Source organism: Cyprinus carpio, chromosome A23 (assembly GCF_018340385.1).
Source record: "Cyprinus carpio isolate SPL01 chromosome A23, ASM1834038v1, whole genome shotgun sequence".
In the NCBI taxonomy this organism is placed as follows: domain Eukaryota; kingdom Metazoa; phylum Chordata; class Actinopteri; order Cypriniformes; family Cyprinidae; genus Cyprinus; species Cyprinus carpio.
In genome coordinates this window covers 11153863-11168587 of record NC_056594.1, presented here as the reverse complement: position 1 = coordinate 11168587, position 14725 = coordinate 11153863, and the positions used below count along the sequence as shown (strand labels likewise).

Genomic DNA, 14725 nt, shown 5'->3' with positions numbered 1-14725 from the left:
ATCTTAACTATTAACCCATGCACTGACTTCTCAGCATCCTCTCGGCCAACTGCAGGCCTGCACGTCATAATCTGAAGATATCCTTCTTTAAAGCCTCACTTCTGATCTTTACACATCCATTCTGTTCATTCAGTTTAAACTTTATATTTTATGTTCTTTATTTTATATATATGTTAGAATTTTAACTCATAAATTTTATTAGTTTAAACTTCTCAATAATCCTAAACTTTATTTATTTGTTTATTTATTCAGTATGATATAATGTCAGAATTATTTTATTATTTAGTTTAATTTTTAAATCAGATGTTTAATGTTAGATTGTAAATCATATTTACTAACTTTAATCCTAACATGTATAACATTTCTGTTTAAACTTAAAAAAATCCTAAAAATCCTTTCTGTTAATTATTTAGTGATTGACTGAATAATATAATATAATATAATATAATATAATATAATATAATATAATATAATATAATATAATATAATATAATATAATAATATAATAATACCATAATATAATATAATAATGTTGTAATTCTTTTAGTTTATATATTTTTTAATTCTTAATATTATAGTGTTATATAAATATTAAAAAATGTAAGCTGTTAGCCAATTACGCAGAACACCATTTGGACAATATCTATTTGTCTTAATGAAAAAATGTTATTTTGAGAAAAGTAGTTTTAGATATTTCATATATCATCACATTATTTCATACAAAAAACATTTGTTACATGCCAAAGGTATTTTGTTTCATGAAGCAGAATATGAGTTAATGGCTGAACATGCAGATAATCTTTTTTTTTTTTTTTTTTTTTCAACAGTTGTCACAAGAGGGCAGCAAACTCTATTTTATTATTTAATATCTGTCTTGTTTAACCCTAAATCCCAACTAGAGCATGACCGGCAACAGTCAGAATAACGATTCAAAAGAAATATTTGCAAAAAAAAATAAAAAATAACTCATTGCATATGTCTTTATAAAAGTAATTTAATCGCCTTGCTGACATAATATCAAGCATTGCTTGTGTGCCTGGGAGCCAGTTCAATAATGATTCAGGCATGAAGTGGATATCAGTGTCGTAAAAAGAGAATTATTGACTGGCAGCCATTTGCTTGACTGAACTACTTATTTGATCTTGTCCTCCTGTTTTTGAAGCATGGCAGAGAGCTGCTCTTCAAATCCCTGCCCTCGGGGTGCATGTCTAAACCGATAGTGAGATCAATACCATCAGCCTGTCTGCACAAGCTGTAACTGCTTGATGGTGGTTTTATTGTGCCCACACGATCCCATATCTAATAACATAAACATATGTCAACCTGCTAATTTATACCTGACAAAATCAATTATGTGACACCAAAATGTAGTAGCATGAGATAGGGAGTTTATGCACTACCTGTTAGCTACCAGACCATTATATTACTTTCATTACTCCATTTGCTTATTCTTTTTCTTTCTTTCTTTCATACATTCTTTGAGCCCACTCCTTGATGACTTTCCCCAATATTGAAGACTTGGGGTGCTGTCAACTGATACCCTCTGACTATTTTCAGAGCCTAATTCACAGAAGACCATGTGCATGCTCCAGATATTAAATTACTCATGAAATATTTGCTCATCCTCCAGGCCTTGTTCAGATTCTTAACAGAAAACTCTGAGTCACCTCTGTGAGCAAGGTCAATTTTTCCAATTTAGAGCAGCAGGATTAGAAAGCCAGACCAGTATCAGTGCGCGTTATAATCAGAAGCCATCAAAATGGCACAGTGGGGTGTCATGTTGGTTTCTACACTCACAAAAGAGAGTATTTTGTGGGTCTGTGCTCTCATCGGAGAGTTTGGAATAAGACTTCTTTGAGCTTGTTTAGTTTCAGACTTTAGTGCTGAATCACGGATACAAACAGTAATGTGATAGTATTATTATTCAGAACTTTACATTTGTACAGGTATTATTAAATATTTTGATCAGATATTGTATTTATATTAACGTCTTTAATGTTATTAAATGTGTGTGTGTGTGTGTGCATGCATTACTGAATATTTTATAAATAAATATATTTATATATTTATATTATTATATTAAATATATTTGTATTTTTTAAGTTAATATGATTACATTTGAAATATTTAAAAATATTTAATTATAAACATTTTGATTGAACACTGGAGCCTGACAGACACATGGTCACTTCCCAAAATAACCCAGTCATCACTGACACACAGATGAGTGGAAGTGAAGAGAAGATACTGTAGGCATGTTTCCAAGTGACAAAAAAGAAAAGAAAAAATGAAATGAAAATTTCCATAAAGCCCATTGAGATGTAATTAATTCAAATTTTTAAGCAGAATGAACCATTTTAGTCACCACTATGATGCCAGTGCTCTCTTCTATATCTTTGTTAGCTTAAATGAGGAGCTTTTGTTCTCTTATTAAAAACACACCTGAATGCAATTTAAAACTGTAGTATAATCAATATTCCCCCTATTGGTTTAACCTTGGTCTTTCAGGGTCTTGTATTAATAAAAGCGATACATATATATATAACAGTCAGTGATATGAGCCAGAGTAAAAACCAGTTTCATGGTTCAATTCATGACCCACAAGTCAAGACAGATTAGACCTGACTGGGTTGTTGGTGCCATATGTGACCTACAATCTGCGCTCTGCTAGCATTAGTAGACATGAGGGTCGCCAATCTCCCTGGGCAAAGGTTTCCATGGAAACGACCCCTGGATTTTCTAGTCTGCTGTTTTGCAGTGCTCACTCATCTTGAGGCTGAATTATCCTAGATTCCTTTATGTCAGTTCCATATTCTTCTGCTCTATTTCCTCCCTCTCTCTCTGTCTCTTTCCCTAACTCTCCGTCTCTCTTTTCTGTGGTCTTTCCCTCTCTTGCGCTTGCTAAGAGTTTGTTGTGTGCCGTTAGGGATTTGACAGAAATGTGTATAATCATGCTCCATTTTTAATGAGTCATTATGATTTTCCTCCAAGTAAATGTGCAGTACAAAACTGTCTCATGACTTCCGTGTCAGTGATTTACAATCTGTATTCCTTTTATTTGCTCTTCCTGCAAAGATCTTTATGACAGAATGTACTAAAAGTATATATTTTTTTTTAACTGCAACTATGCTAATAGCTCCACTATTCATGATCTGAAATGATATCTGAAATCCAGTGCTACACTTGGTAAATGTACAGTACAGTAATCCTGAAGTACTAATGTAGTAATTCTCACATATAGGAGTCAAAGATCACGAGTGGCGGTGTTGAGAAACGAGGCCATTTATCTTCTTCACACCAGCCCCCTGTGTGATCTGTCAGCTTTGTAATCTTCAAACGATAAAATTGCACGTGACTCAAGGGATTAGAGAACTATTTGATAGACGATCGCATGCATTTACTCTATCAGTTCACTCACTCAACCCCACTGCACCTAGACAGCACATTTTTCACCCAAACTCCAGGGGGCACTGTTGGTATAATATGAATTTATGGTGTCATTGATCAAACAAGTGAATACCAGGCAAATTAATTGGCTTGTGCATCCAATAGAAGAGTGCTGCTAATTTCAAATTTCGAAATAAATCATTTTGATTTAAGTGCCTCCTCGGTGTATTTTGTGTTATTTAGATATTAGTCATTTAATACTGATTAAATGACTAACCTCATAGATATTATCCTCCTGCAAGTTGCTAACACATATAATAAAACAAAAAAACAATAAATCCATAAAAATGTATTTAAAATGTTAAAATACGGTTTAAATCTTAGTGTTCTAACAACAATTTATTATTATTACTATTATTATTATTAATAATATTTAATATTCAGATAATCTTATTTTTTCCAGTTTTTGGGCATTTTGTTTGTTTATTTTTTGAGACATTTTTGTTTTAAGTATTATTATTTAATTTAAATAATTTTATAATGAAAGTAAATTAATACATTTATTTTTTTTACAATATTTATATTGTATAACATATAATTTGGATCTGATGTTATCACATACAATTGTATAAAAATTATATATTATATTATATTATATTATATTATATTATATTATATTATATTATATTATATTATATTATCCTGCAGACACTAGTAATTGTTGAATGTGGAGCATCACTCTCGTCGTACACTCATTCCCGCCCCTCGTCTGCGTTCCATTGGTTTCGTCCAAACTTGCTTTAGTTCTTCCAGTCTGATGGGGTTTATTCGAGTGCTTGTGATCATGGTCTGTTCATAGATGGCCTGCCGGACAAGTTTTAAATGAATATTCTAGGCCTTTACAGTCAAATGCCCAAATTCACGGCAATTATGGATATAATTCGCTTGTTATGGATAATACGGACTGTGTGGGCTGTTGAAGGTAAGAGCATGTGTCTGTGTCAAACATGCGCGCTTTAAAATGTCAGTTACTTTTTACGCTACATGATGCCGATGATATTGATCGAATTAAGATGATACTTTTTTGAATACAGCCGCCGACACTCGTGTTTTACAGTCATGTCATATTATCTCAAGTTAAAGGCTTCCGTTTCCATTAAAGTGCACCGAGAACAGGTGCACTGCAACTGTCTGAGGGAGTAAATGAGTTGAAATGCCTTTCCTTTGCTCAACTGCTACTCTCCATTTACATCAACACAATATAAACTGTTCAATCAGAACAAAAGTTAATGGATTGTTCGCCAAAAAATTAAATTCTTTTATTATTTACTTACCCTCATGCTGTTCCAGACCTGCACGACTTTCTTTATTTCTGTGTAACACAAAATATGATGTTATGCAGTCTATTCCATTCACTTTCATCAAAGTAAATGGTGACCGAGGCACATTCTGCTTTACATCTCCTTTTATGTTTCACAGAAGAAAGAAAGTCATACAGATTTGGAACAGCACGAGGGTGTAAATCATGTCTTTTTAAGCAGCATTACCAAGTCTGTCTCGCAGAATGATCTTAAATAACATTTGAGAACGTATAGGCTCAGACCAAGTGAGCTGTCTAGTATCTACACAGCATTTTCAGGTATTATAGACTAGTGAGAATGCAAATAGGTGCTTAATAGGTGCCCATAATGCTGTCTAGCTAGGTTTTGAAAGGCATGCTAGAGTAGTCAAAATGCCTTAAAAATATTTTAGTCTTTTCCATAGTAAATTTTTGTCTGTCGTGCTCCAGTCTTTCTGTTAGTACACGTGGGCCATTGTCTCAAACCTCCAGCTGGAGATCTGCATCAGCACCTCATCACCACCTGAGACCTTCAGAAGAGCTGCAAGGACCTTCATCTTTTTTTTTTAAACTTCATAGTACAGTCTGTCTTTAATATATTATGAAAAAACAGTTGCTTAATCATGTCTGCAGATTTATCCTTCAGTCTTCAGTCCTTTGAAGTAATTTAGATTGCCATTAGAAGTGATTACATTCTCATGTTATATACTGTAGAGTGATTCAGTGTGCTTCTAGAAGTTTTCCTATACGCATTATTTCTTAGAGAAGGTAGTTAATGGCGGACGTGTAGTGACAAGACATAGGAGGAGAAACGTTACAATAGTAAAGCATTTCTTTTGAGTATGATTTTATAGATGATATTGTCATGCTGTTCTTAATTAATTTTTATACATTCTAAAAAAATAAAGTTTCCAAAAGGGGGTTTGTTATGTCATAGAAGAACCATTTTGGGTTCCCCGAAGAATCTTTCACTGAACAGTTCTTAAAAGAACCCTTTTTCTTTAACGTGAAGAACATCTGAATAATGTAAAGAACCTTATAATGTGCAATGGAAAGTTATACATTGAGGACGTTAAAGGTTCTTCATGGAGCTATAGATACCAATAAAGAACATTTACTTTTAAAGGGTTTATGAACTGCCTTTTTTTCAAGATTTTTACCTAGAAAAACATCGTAATTCAGCAGTAATAGGCTATTTTCTGTCTTGTTTTGACCCCCATCATCTGAATGCTCTGTTTGAAGAGGCATGGCGGATTGTAGACTCAAAAAGTAAAGTAAACGCCCACTGATTGGCTAACAGTTTTGTATGTTTGACAGCCTACATGAGATGGATGCTGCTGTGATTTAGGCTAAAATCGCACAAATACTAAGTCAGTACATATTAAATGATCTGTAATAACAGACAAAGCAATAGTGAGCACGATGTGAGGAGTAAAAGCTAATTTATCACATCTCAGAGCAGATCCAGATCTTGAGAGTAAAATAATTGTTTACAGCACAGAGACACACATGACTTAGGCTGCGACTAAGGACATGGATATTTCCTCAAGTGAGCGAGGATGTCTCTGTGAATTAGACCCTGCTTTGACTAATCTAATGAATCCATCCTGTTTCAGTTTTGTTCACTGGGTTCTTTGTTTGCCTAAGGGCAGTGAGTAAATCATTTGCTGTAACGTGAAGAAAAAACATGGCTGGACTGCCACTTAAGCTCCTGTTCTGTTTTGTTCTGTCAATCATGTTGCAAGCCATAATGACAGGACTGTGCGGGAAAAAGCAGACCCCTTCAGCTTTTGTAGTGTGCATAAATTATAGCAGCAACGCATTAGTGTCTATTTGTTCTGTTAGAAATACGCGATTTATGGTTTTCACAGGATGCACTAGTAAATCTGACCCATACTGTATATCACTACAGGGAACGGGTAAAGCTTTTTTTTGATATGTTTTTAAGGTGCTATTAATTTATTCAAAAGTACATTAAAAATGCAGTTCATACATATACAATGACTTAATACACATCTTCAAGTTTAGTTCAGATTATATGTATATATTATATAATTATTATAAACTAAAAAAAAAAATTTTTTTTTGAAATAAAATAATAAATGTTAACTGAAATAAAATGCATAACTTATTGACTTATTTTCACTTGATGCTAAGGAAACATTTCTCATTTTCATTTACCTTGATGTACTAAAATAAACTAAAACTTAAATAAAATTAATAAAATTATGTACATTGAAATAAAAATAAGTACATTTTATATAAAAATATTAATAAAAACTATAATAGTACCTCAGTATTGAAAAACACGATAAACAAATAAATAAATAAGTACATTTTAAGAAGTGTACTCACCTGTATTCAAGGTGTATTGAAAATGTTACTTTTTTTTTATAAAGGTTATATTACATTTTAGTCTGGGATTTTATACAGTTATCCTTGAAATTGATAGTTTTCAGAGCCATTTGAAACCACTATGAATACACTGATGATATAACCAGGATTTTTCTAAGGTTTTTCCTTTTCTTTATTGTGGACCCTCTTATATGTCATTGACTTTAGATGTTGGAGATGTTTAACTTGCACAGTTTTTCCGACCTTAACCCGATTGTGCAACCACCAACTACTTTTTTCCATACATAAACAGCAGCCATGTATCCCAGAAAGCACCTGGGTTTGTGTGATGTGTGTCTTGCAGATCTCAGTACTTGCTGCACTCCCCCATCCCTGTTTATTGGGACCAAGACCTGCCTCTGGCATCTGTGACATCCTTCTGAGCCTTTAGCCTACATGAGCACAGCAAACCTGACCGATTTCAGTCATGCCAGACAGCGTCGGCTCTGTGGCCTGTCAGCTTTGCAGAGCGACAGACAGAACAAACTGTCTCTGAATCAGTGAATTTATGTGTGATGGGAAACTGGGAGTTTCCATATGGCCTCTGATGAAATGACAAGATTTTGTCCACAGGCTTGTGAGGGGGTCAAAATGGTGAAATTATCAGGTATCCAAGAGGGACTTGCCATCTGCTTGACAACTTAATTATCCATCTGTCTCTCTGTCTTGTTGAGTGATCATTTTGAATAAAATGAGGTGAAATGGATTGTCCTCTTAATGATAATTATTAGCCAGTTTGATGAGCGCCGTCATATTGATTTAAATTCATGCTATTTGAGTGCAGAGATGAGGGTACAAAACAAATTTGGTTTGTAAACACGAAATGTCAGATTGTCAGCTGTTATCAAGGAGCAATATCTCTCTAACTACCACACATACGTGGGCAGGCATGGTTCAGTTTATTAAATGGAGAGCACAAGCAGGGTGTAGTGGTCAGTGTGAGAGTTTAAAGTAGCAATCCTTCCATTTTTATGGATGTTTTTGATGTTGTTTAGGACAAGGTAATAAGCAGTTTCTCTCCAAAGTTGAAAAGAATTGTAAAGTATAACAGTAAAGTATTAATACTGAAGTCCCCCAGTTTCATTTTAAATAGTCGATAATTTAGATGCAAGATGGTACAAGTTCCATTTTTGTGAAACGAGATCAGAATCAGGCATTTCAGAGCGCCATGTAATAAAGTTTGGTTAAACCGGGTAATTTTTTTAATTTTACTAATTTTTGGATCTATTAAATTATTTGAAAATCCAGAAAGAAATTGGAGTTATACATACAATGACATGAATTAATCTCAGTGATGAGCATGCTTTTAATTTCTTTCATTTTTGGGTGGCAGAAAGTCATACAACTGTCCTGACATCATAATGAAGAGAAATGCTAGTTTTGGCAAATGTTTTGAAAATGAACATTAAACACATTAAGTTTTTCCTCTCCATGGACTTTTTAATTTGACATTAGCCCAAGTAAGCCTAACACTGATAAATTGAGTCTAGTAGTTTCTTGCGCTTATCTGATGAAGATTTATTTGAGCGTTTTGATTTATTCTGCATTATTGTGTTGTTGCTTATCTGATGAAGATTTATTTGAGCACATGACATTGTGTTTGTGCTTATTTGATTAAGATATATTGGATCATATGGTACATTAAGCATTTCACACCAGTCAGATCTGCATGCTACCCAAGCTGGAAAGATGTTCATCTTGCTACTACAGAAAAAGCTGATGTTTTTATGCCAGTCCACACAGAATGGATATACAGTACAATAAGTGCAATGAAATTCTACTCACAGGTGTCTAATAGACTGTGAGCTAGAATTTTATTTTCTTTCTTGAAAAAGGAATCTGGATATAAGTTGAATTAATTGAACCATAAGCTTTACATTCTGAAGTGAACTTAATGAAAAGAGAAGAGAGATCCCTGAGCTAAAGAATCTCTATTCAGGGTGATTAAAAATCTGATGAAAAGTTAATTTGCTCCCATAGCCTGAAGCTGCTAATTTACTCTGAAATCCACTGAGGATCTGATTTGCGAAATTGTTGTTGAGTGATCGTCAGTATTCAGTCAAAGCCTTCTCAGACGGAACCGTTTGGAATCATTTTTAACCATGTTCTGGAGTTTTTACTTGATTTAAGATTATTGAAATTCTACTCTGAAACTTTTTAGATGTGGAGAATTTGCCTCAGCATGTGACTTCCGTGTTCCATGTATAATTTTGTTCTGTGTAAGCTTCATTGTATGTTCTTTCATTGTCAGGTATTGAATGTCCCAAAACAAGCAAAAATGAGTATGAATGGACATCCCAGATAATGAGCTGATATTGCATAATCATAATATCCTCAATAGTGACAGATGCAGACGCAGTCAATCCACAGCGTTTTTGCCATCAGAGCAGAAGTGCTCTTATTCCACAGAGAGCTGACATAAAATATTGAAATTCAAAAAGCTCATGACCTACTTATTCACTATTCTCGATTTTCAAAACTATCTGAAAACACAAGGGTACGTGTTTGGGTTAATATCATTTGATTCCTCGGTGTATACGTTTTTTGTCTTTTTGATGCATAGTCATAGTCTTGTGATGCTTCTTAACATCCACCTCCTCATATATTAGTCATGCAGACTGTATTTGCATTCAGCGTATTTATGGAGTAGATTATTTTTAAGGTAATGTATTTGCCATTAATAATTCATGAATGTACTCTTACTGTACCTTAATTTGGGCCCATTTCTGCACCTTTGATTTAATTGTTTATTGTCAGTGAGGTTTTTTTTTTTTTTAGGAATTTAATACTTTTATTCAGCAAGGATGCTTTAAATTTATCTAAGTGACAGTAAAGACATTTATAAAATAACAAAAGATTTTTATTTCAAATTCTGTTCTTTTGAACTTTCTATTCATCAAAATATCCTAAAAAAAGTGTATCATGTTTTGCAACAAAGAGGTAGTTTTCAAAATTGGTAATATAAATGTTTCTTGAGTACCATATTAGAATGATTTCTGAAGGATCATGGTGATGATGCTGAAAATTAAACTTTGTGTCACAGAAATAAATTACATTTGAAAATATATTCAAATACAAAACAATTATTTTAAATTGGAATAATATTTTAATCCTTGGTGCGCATAAGAGATTTCTTAAAAAAGCATGAAAAAATCTTACTGAGCTCAAATGATTGCATGGTAGTGTATGCAAGCAGGGTTGAAATTAACACTCAGAAAGCCCGAAATGTGATTAGGTTTGGCCTGTAAATAAAACACAGCAGCTGGCCTGTAACCTTATTGGAAACTGCTAAATAGCATGATCCGGATTGAACGAATGATAATCTGACCCTCACTGATGTAAATGATGCGAGCGATTCAATTGAAAGTCTGACCGTCTACTAAAACATCTGTCACAACCTCTGTAAATTCTTCCTTCAGTATGAATCAGAGGTTCATAAGAAGTTTTTTTTTCCCCCAGAACAAATGTGTGTAATATTCAATGGATTTATGAGTCTCCAAAAAGAAAAAAATACAGATCAGGATCACAGCAAGACTGAGGCTGCATAATCTTGAATGACACAATGTCCTGCGCTGTTTGTCACAAATAATCCCATTGTTGCAGGGATAAAAATCAATAATGCGAAATATACTTCAATGGACTATACATTTTCCCAATACACCCACCATTGGCAGGTGTGGTTAATTTTGCCTCTGAATGCAAGTGGTCAGAGTATGGTTTGTCTGCTTCAGGGCGCTTTTTCTTTTTCGGCTCCTGGCCCATATCGCCATGGAGATGAGAGTTGTTAATTGGGGAAGCAGGGGATTAGTGTTGGGTCTGTAAACTGTGAGCAGGCTGCTCCACTGACCCACTGCTCATTCAGCGCCATCACATTTGGCTCCTGTCTGCCAATGTTAGACAGTCACATAGCAGAGATATGCAGGGGTTTATATTTAAAATGTCCCCCTGACGTCTGCTCAGAATCCTGACAAAACAGAGTGAGACAAATCTCTTGTTGGACTGCAGCGAATGCTTTACTGCCACTGTACCACAGACATGTTTCATCGATAGCTTTTGTAGGTCAGTAAATCCCAATTCTGTATCCAACAAAGGATTTATGAGGAAATGCTTGTTTGGTTTCTTAAAGGGAAAGTTCACCCCCAAAAAATTAATATTTTGTCATTGTTTACTCACCGTCATTTAGGTCCTAAAGATTTTCTTTTCTGTGTGCAACACACAAGTCAAAAAGTCAAAATGTTTTTGTTTGATTTTTGTCCATAAAATTAAAATCAGTGGGATCCGATGTTGTTTTGGTCTCCATTGTATGGACATAAACAATAGGAGAGTTTTTCATAATACAGTGTTGTTATTGTTAACTGAAACTACTGAAACTAATATTTCAGTAATTGAATATTAATAATAAATTATAAAAAGTAATTGAAATAAAATAAAAATAGCCAAATAGAATATAAATATTAGATTAAAAACATATTAGAATTGTTGCATTATCAACAAAATGAAATATATAAGTACAAAAATTTCTAAAACTAAAACTGAAATAAAAGTGAATAATAATAAGCTTAATAGAAAAAAAACAAACCTAAAAGAAATAACAAAAGCTCATACACAAACAATATTAGTAAAACATAAATTTTAAGAATTAAAAAATTTTAAGAATAAAAAGATATAAATATTAGTATACATTAATTGCATATAAATAATACTAAAATAACTGTAAAAAAAAAAATATTTTATGTTCCACTGAGGAAACCACATGAGGGTGAGTGAATGATGACAGAATGTTTATTTTTGGGTGAACTGTTGCTTTAAGTTTACTGTGAAACTACAAAACTATTTCCATCTTTCTAGATGTCAGACTTGTCATCGGTTGCAGACTAGTGCTACTGTTACACACTCAGACACACTGCGGCAGTCCCCGTGGTCTAGTGAATGTTTTAGCATCCCACCCACAGGTTGACTGACAGATCTGGAGCACAGAGGATCAGTGCACTCTGTCCCGTTTCTGGATGTGGAATTCTGAGCATGTCCTCACACTAGTTCACACATTCACAATGTGTCATAGCTGCTCACTGTAGGACATGGAAGCTATTGATCAGTTTAGAATATCTATTACAATCAGCACTGTTTGAATCCGTCGTGTGCTGGAGACACGCTGTTTCAGTTGCATAATCATGTTTATGGTTACTTTTTTTCCTTTTCAAATTACTGCAACAGCACTTAAGCTATACAGTACATGAAGTTTGGTCAGAAGTTCTTGCTTTAATGAGATACCATTTGTGCAAAGGAATCACATAATCAATATCACATTTATTCAATTAGTGATCAAGCTAGAAGCTTATTCAGGTTGAGTCAGCATTTCTTTTTTCTATTGATTTCCAGGTGAAATTTAAAAACTTAACTCGCTGAAGTTGTTTTGTGAATCTTTTTGACTTGGTTTTATAAAGAACTGGTTCGTCACATTCATTTGTTAGTGAATAAGACATCATAGCTCATTCTGTGATCGTTGTAACATGAAGGAAAACTGGTGGGTACTATAACCAGATTTATTAGAAAAATATATATATCTGGAGCTCTTCATATCAGTAAATTCTAGATGTGTCTCAACCTGTTTTTTTTCTTACAGCCTCATACATCCCATAGTATGGAAATGCAAAGGAACAGTGCGGCCATAAAAAAAAACATTAAGTGTAGCTCATACAGTAGATTCTCAAGAGTACCATCACAAGAGCAAATTAGACTTCAAGTTAGCCGAAGTGGTGCTTAACGAGCATGTTCAGATTTGTTACTGATAGTGTTTACCAGTTTCTCCACTTAAAGTTTGACTGTTGATATTTTCTCACTCATAGTAACGTCAAGAGGGAGGATTCTATGTTTATCTTGTTAGAGCATTTGACAGAAAAATCAACATTCCTTAATCCTCCCTGCTTGCTATGATGTTGTGCCGTTATTTATTGGTATGTGAGATTTATTCGTCTCCATTTAAATACCATGCTGTGATGCATATTAAAAAACATATTTTAGACATAGCATGGCTAACATAATGTTCCAAAGAGAGTGATTTGGTATGAGGAAGATGAGGGTCTGTGGATTTGGGGTGCGTGCTTGTGTTTACCGCATTGGCACGGCATGATGAAACAAACTGGGTGATGAAATGAATAAATAAAAAATGTGGGACTGAAAGTTGTGCCTTGGCACGCTGACCTAAAATCTAGTGAAGACTCGCCATGTTTCCCGTGGGATTAATCCAGTGTGGCATACAGAGTGTAGCACAGCCTGTAAGGATTATATGTGCTGGACTTGGGCTCCCGCTGCCCTACTTTTCATTAAAATATAGAGAGAAAGAGGGAGAGAGAGATTGCATGAATGCCTGGACAGATGGAGCGGGGGGTTGATTAAACAGTGCACCAAGTACTGTGAGATGCTACAACTTTCTCTTTCAACGCACAGACAGTTGTAAATGTTCTGAGTTTCATTATATTGTTGCATGGATGTTTTATTTGAATGCATGAGGCTGTATTAGTAATCGTGTTTTGTGCTTTTTTGTTTGACCCGTGGGCTTATAAAGTCTAAGAGGATTGTTTGTTTCCTCTTGTATTTTCCTCCCAGCCTCATCATATTCTCACATTCACAGCACTAAACCCACAGCGACAGTGCTGTTCCTGAGAGAAATATCTTTGGTTGCCCCTGAGCTGCAGAAGCTGCTGAAATATAAATGAGACATTTAATGGCTGAGGCTGTATCGAGCCAGTGTTTACAGGGATCCCAGGATTGTGTGACACGGGGCTTCTGGCTTCGATCTCAGGAAGCCCTCTTGCCACTTGCCAAATCCCGATTCATAAATGCCACGGGGAGTCTGTGTGTCACACTAGATGTGTTTATGTTGACTTGACTGAGGCCCATATGCTCTGGCAGGACCCCCATATGTGATCATACATCAAGACATGAAAAATGCTCAGTCACATTTCTTATATACATGAAAATAAACAGCTATACACTGTATTACAGCTTTGGACAGATGGTTGTAATCTAATTTTTCTAAATATTTGTGGAAAAAAAAGTTTCCCGTCTCCATTCTGAATGTTTCACGCAACTGGCTTATGGGATTTTCAGATTAAGACCCTATAAAATCAAAATTCTTGGGAGGTTTTGCAACTTTTAGTTTATTAGCTTTGAGGCTGTCAATGCAGATTTTTGGTACAGAGGTACAGATTTAAGATTTCTAGGAAAACAGACCAGAAATACTGAAGAATCATCCTGCACTCCATAGATTTTTGTCCTTAAACGATTGGTCTTAAACGATTACTAAACAAATTCAGTACTCATTTGGCATCTCAGTCAGTCCAAGATTTTCATTCATCAAGTGCCAAATCTGATTCAAAATCGCAGTCAATGGCAAATACCTATGTGAAACGATGTTACTCCCCAGTTGGTTGTTCACTTTTTAGGAATTCTAACAAATCATGGTCGTGAAAACCCATTATGGCTTATAAAATCGCAAAGGCTGTGTTGTGATGTAATTAAATCTGCTTCGCTGCGAGGTGCATAGCTCAGCGAGGTGCTGTGTTCTTTAACACAGAACGGCTCAAAACGGCTCAGAGAGTCTCA

General features: G+C 34.6%; 1 protein-coding gene across 2 annotated transcripts in view; it reads left to right on the top strand.

The window, feature by feature from the left end:
- Positions 1–4159: 4159 nt before the first annotated feature.
- Positions 4160–14725, top strand: part of LOC109112765 (ephrin type-B receptor 2-like) — a 44915-nt gene continuing 34349 nt past the window's right edge. The window contains exon 1 of one of the 2 annotated variants that reach the window (XM_042713104.1): positions 4160–4369. In XM_042713104.1, the coding sequence (XP_042569038.1) occupies positions 4270–4369 (100 nt within the window). In that variant the 5' untranslated portion in view covers positions 4160–4269. The remainder of the gene's footprint in view (positions 4370–14725) is intronic. The other variant, XM_042713103.1, reaches the window with a different exon arrangement.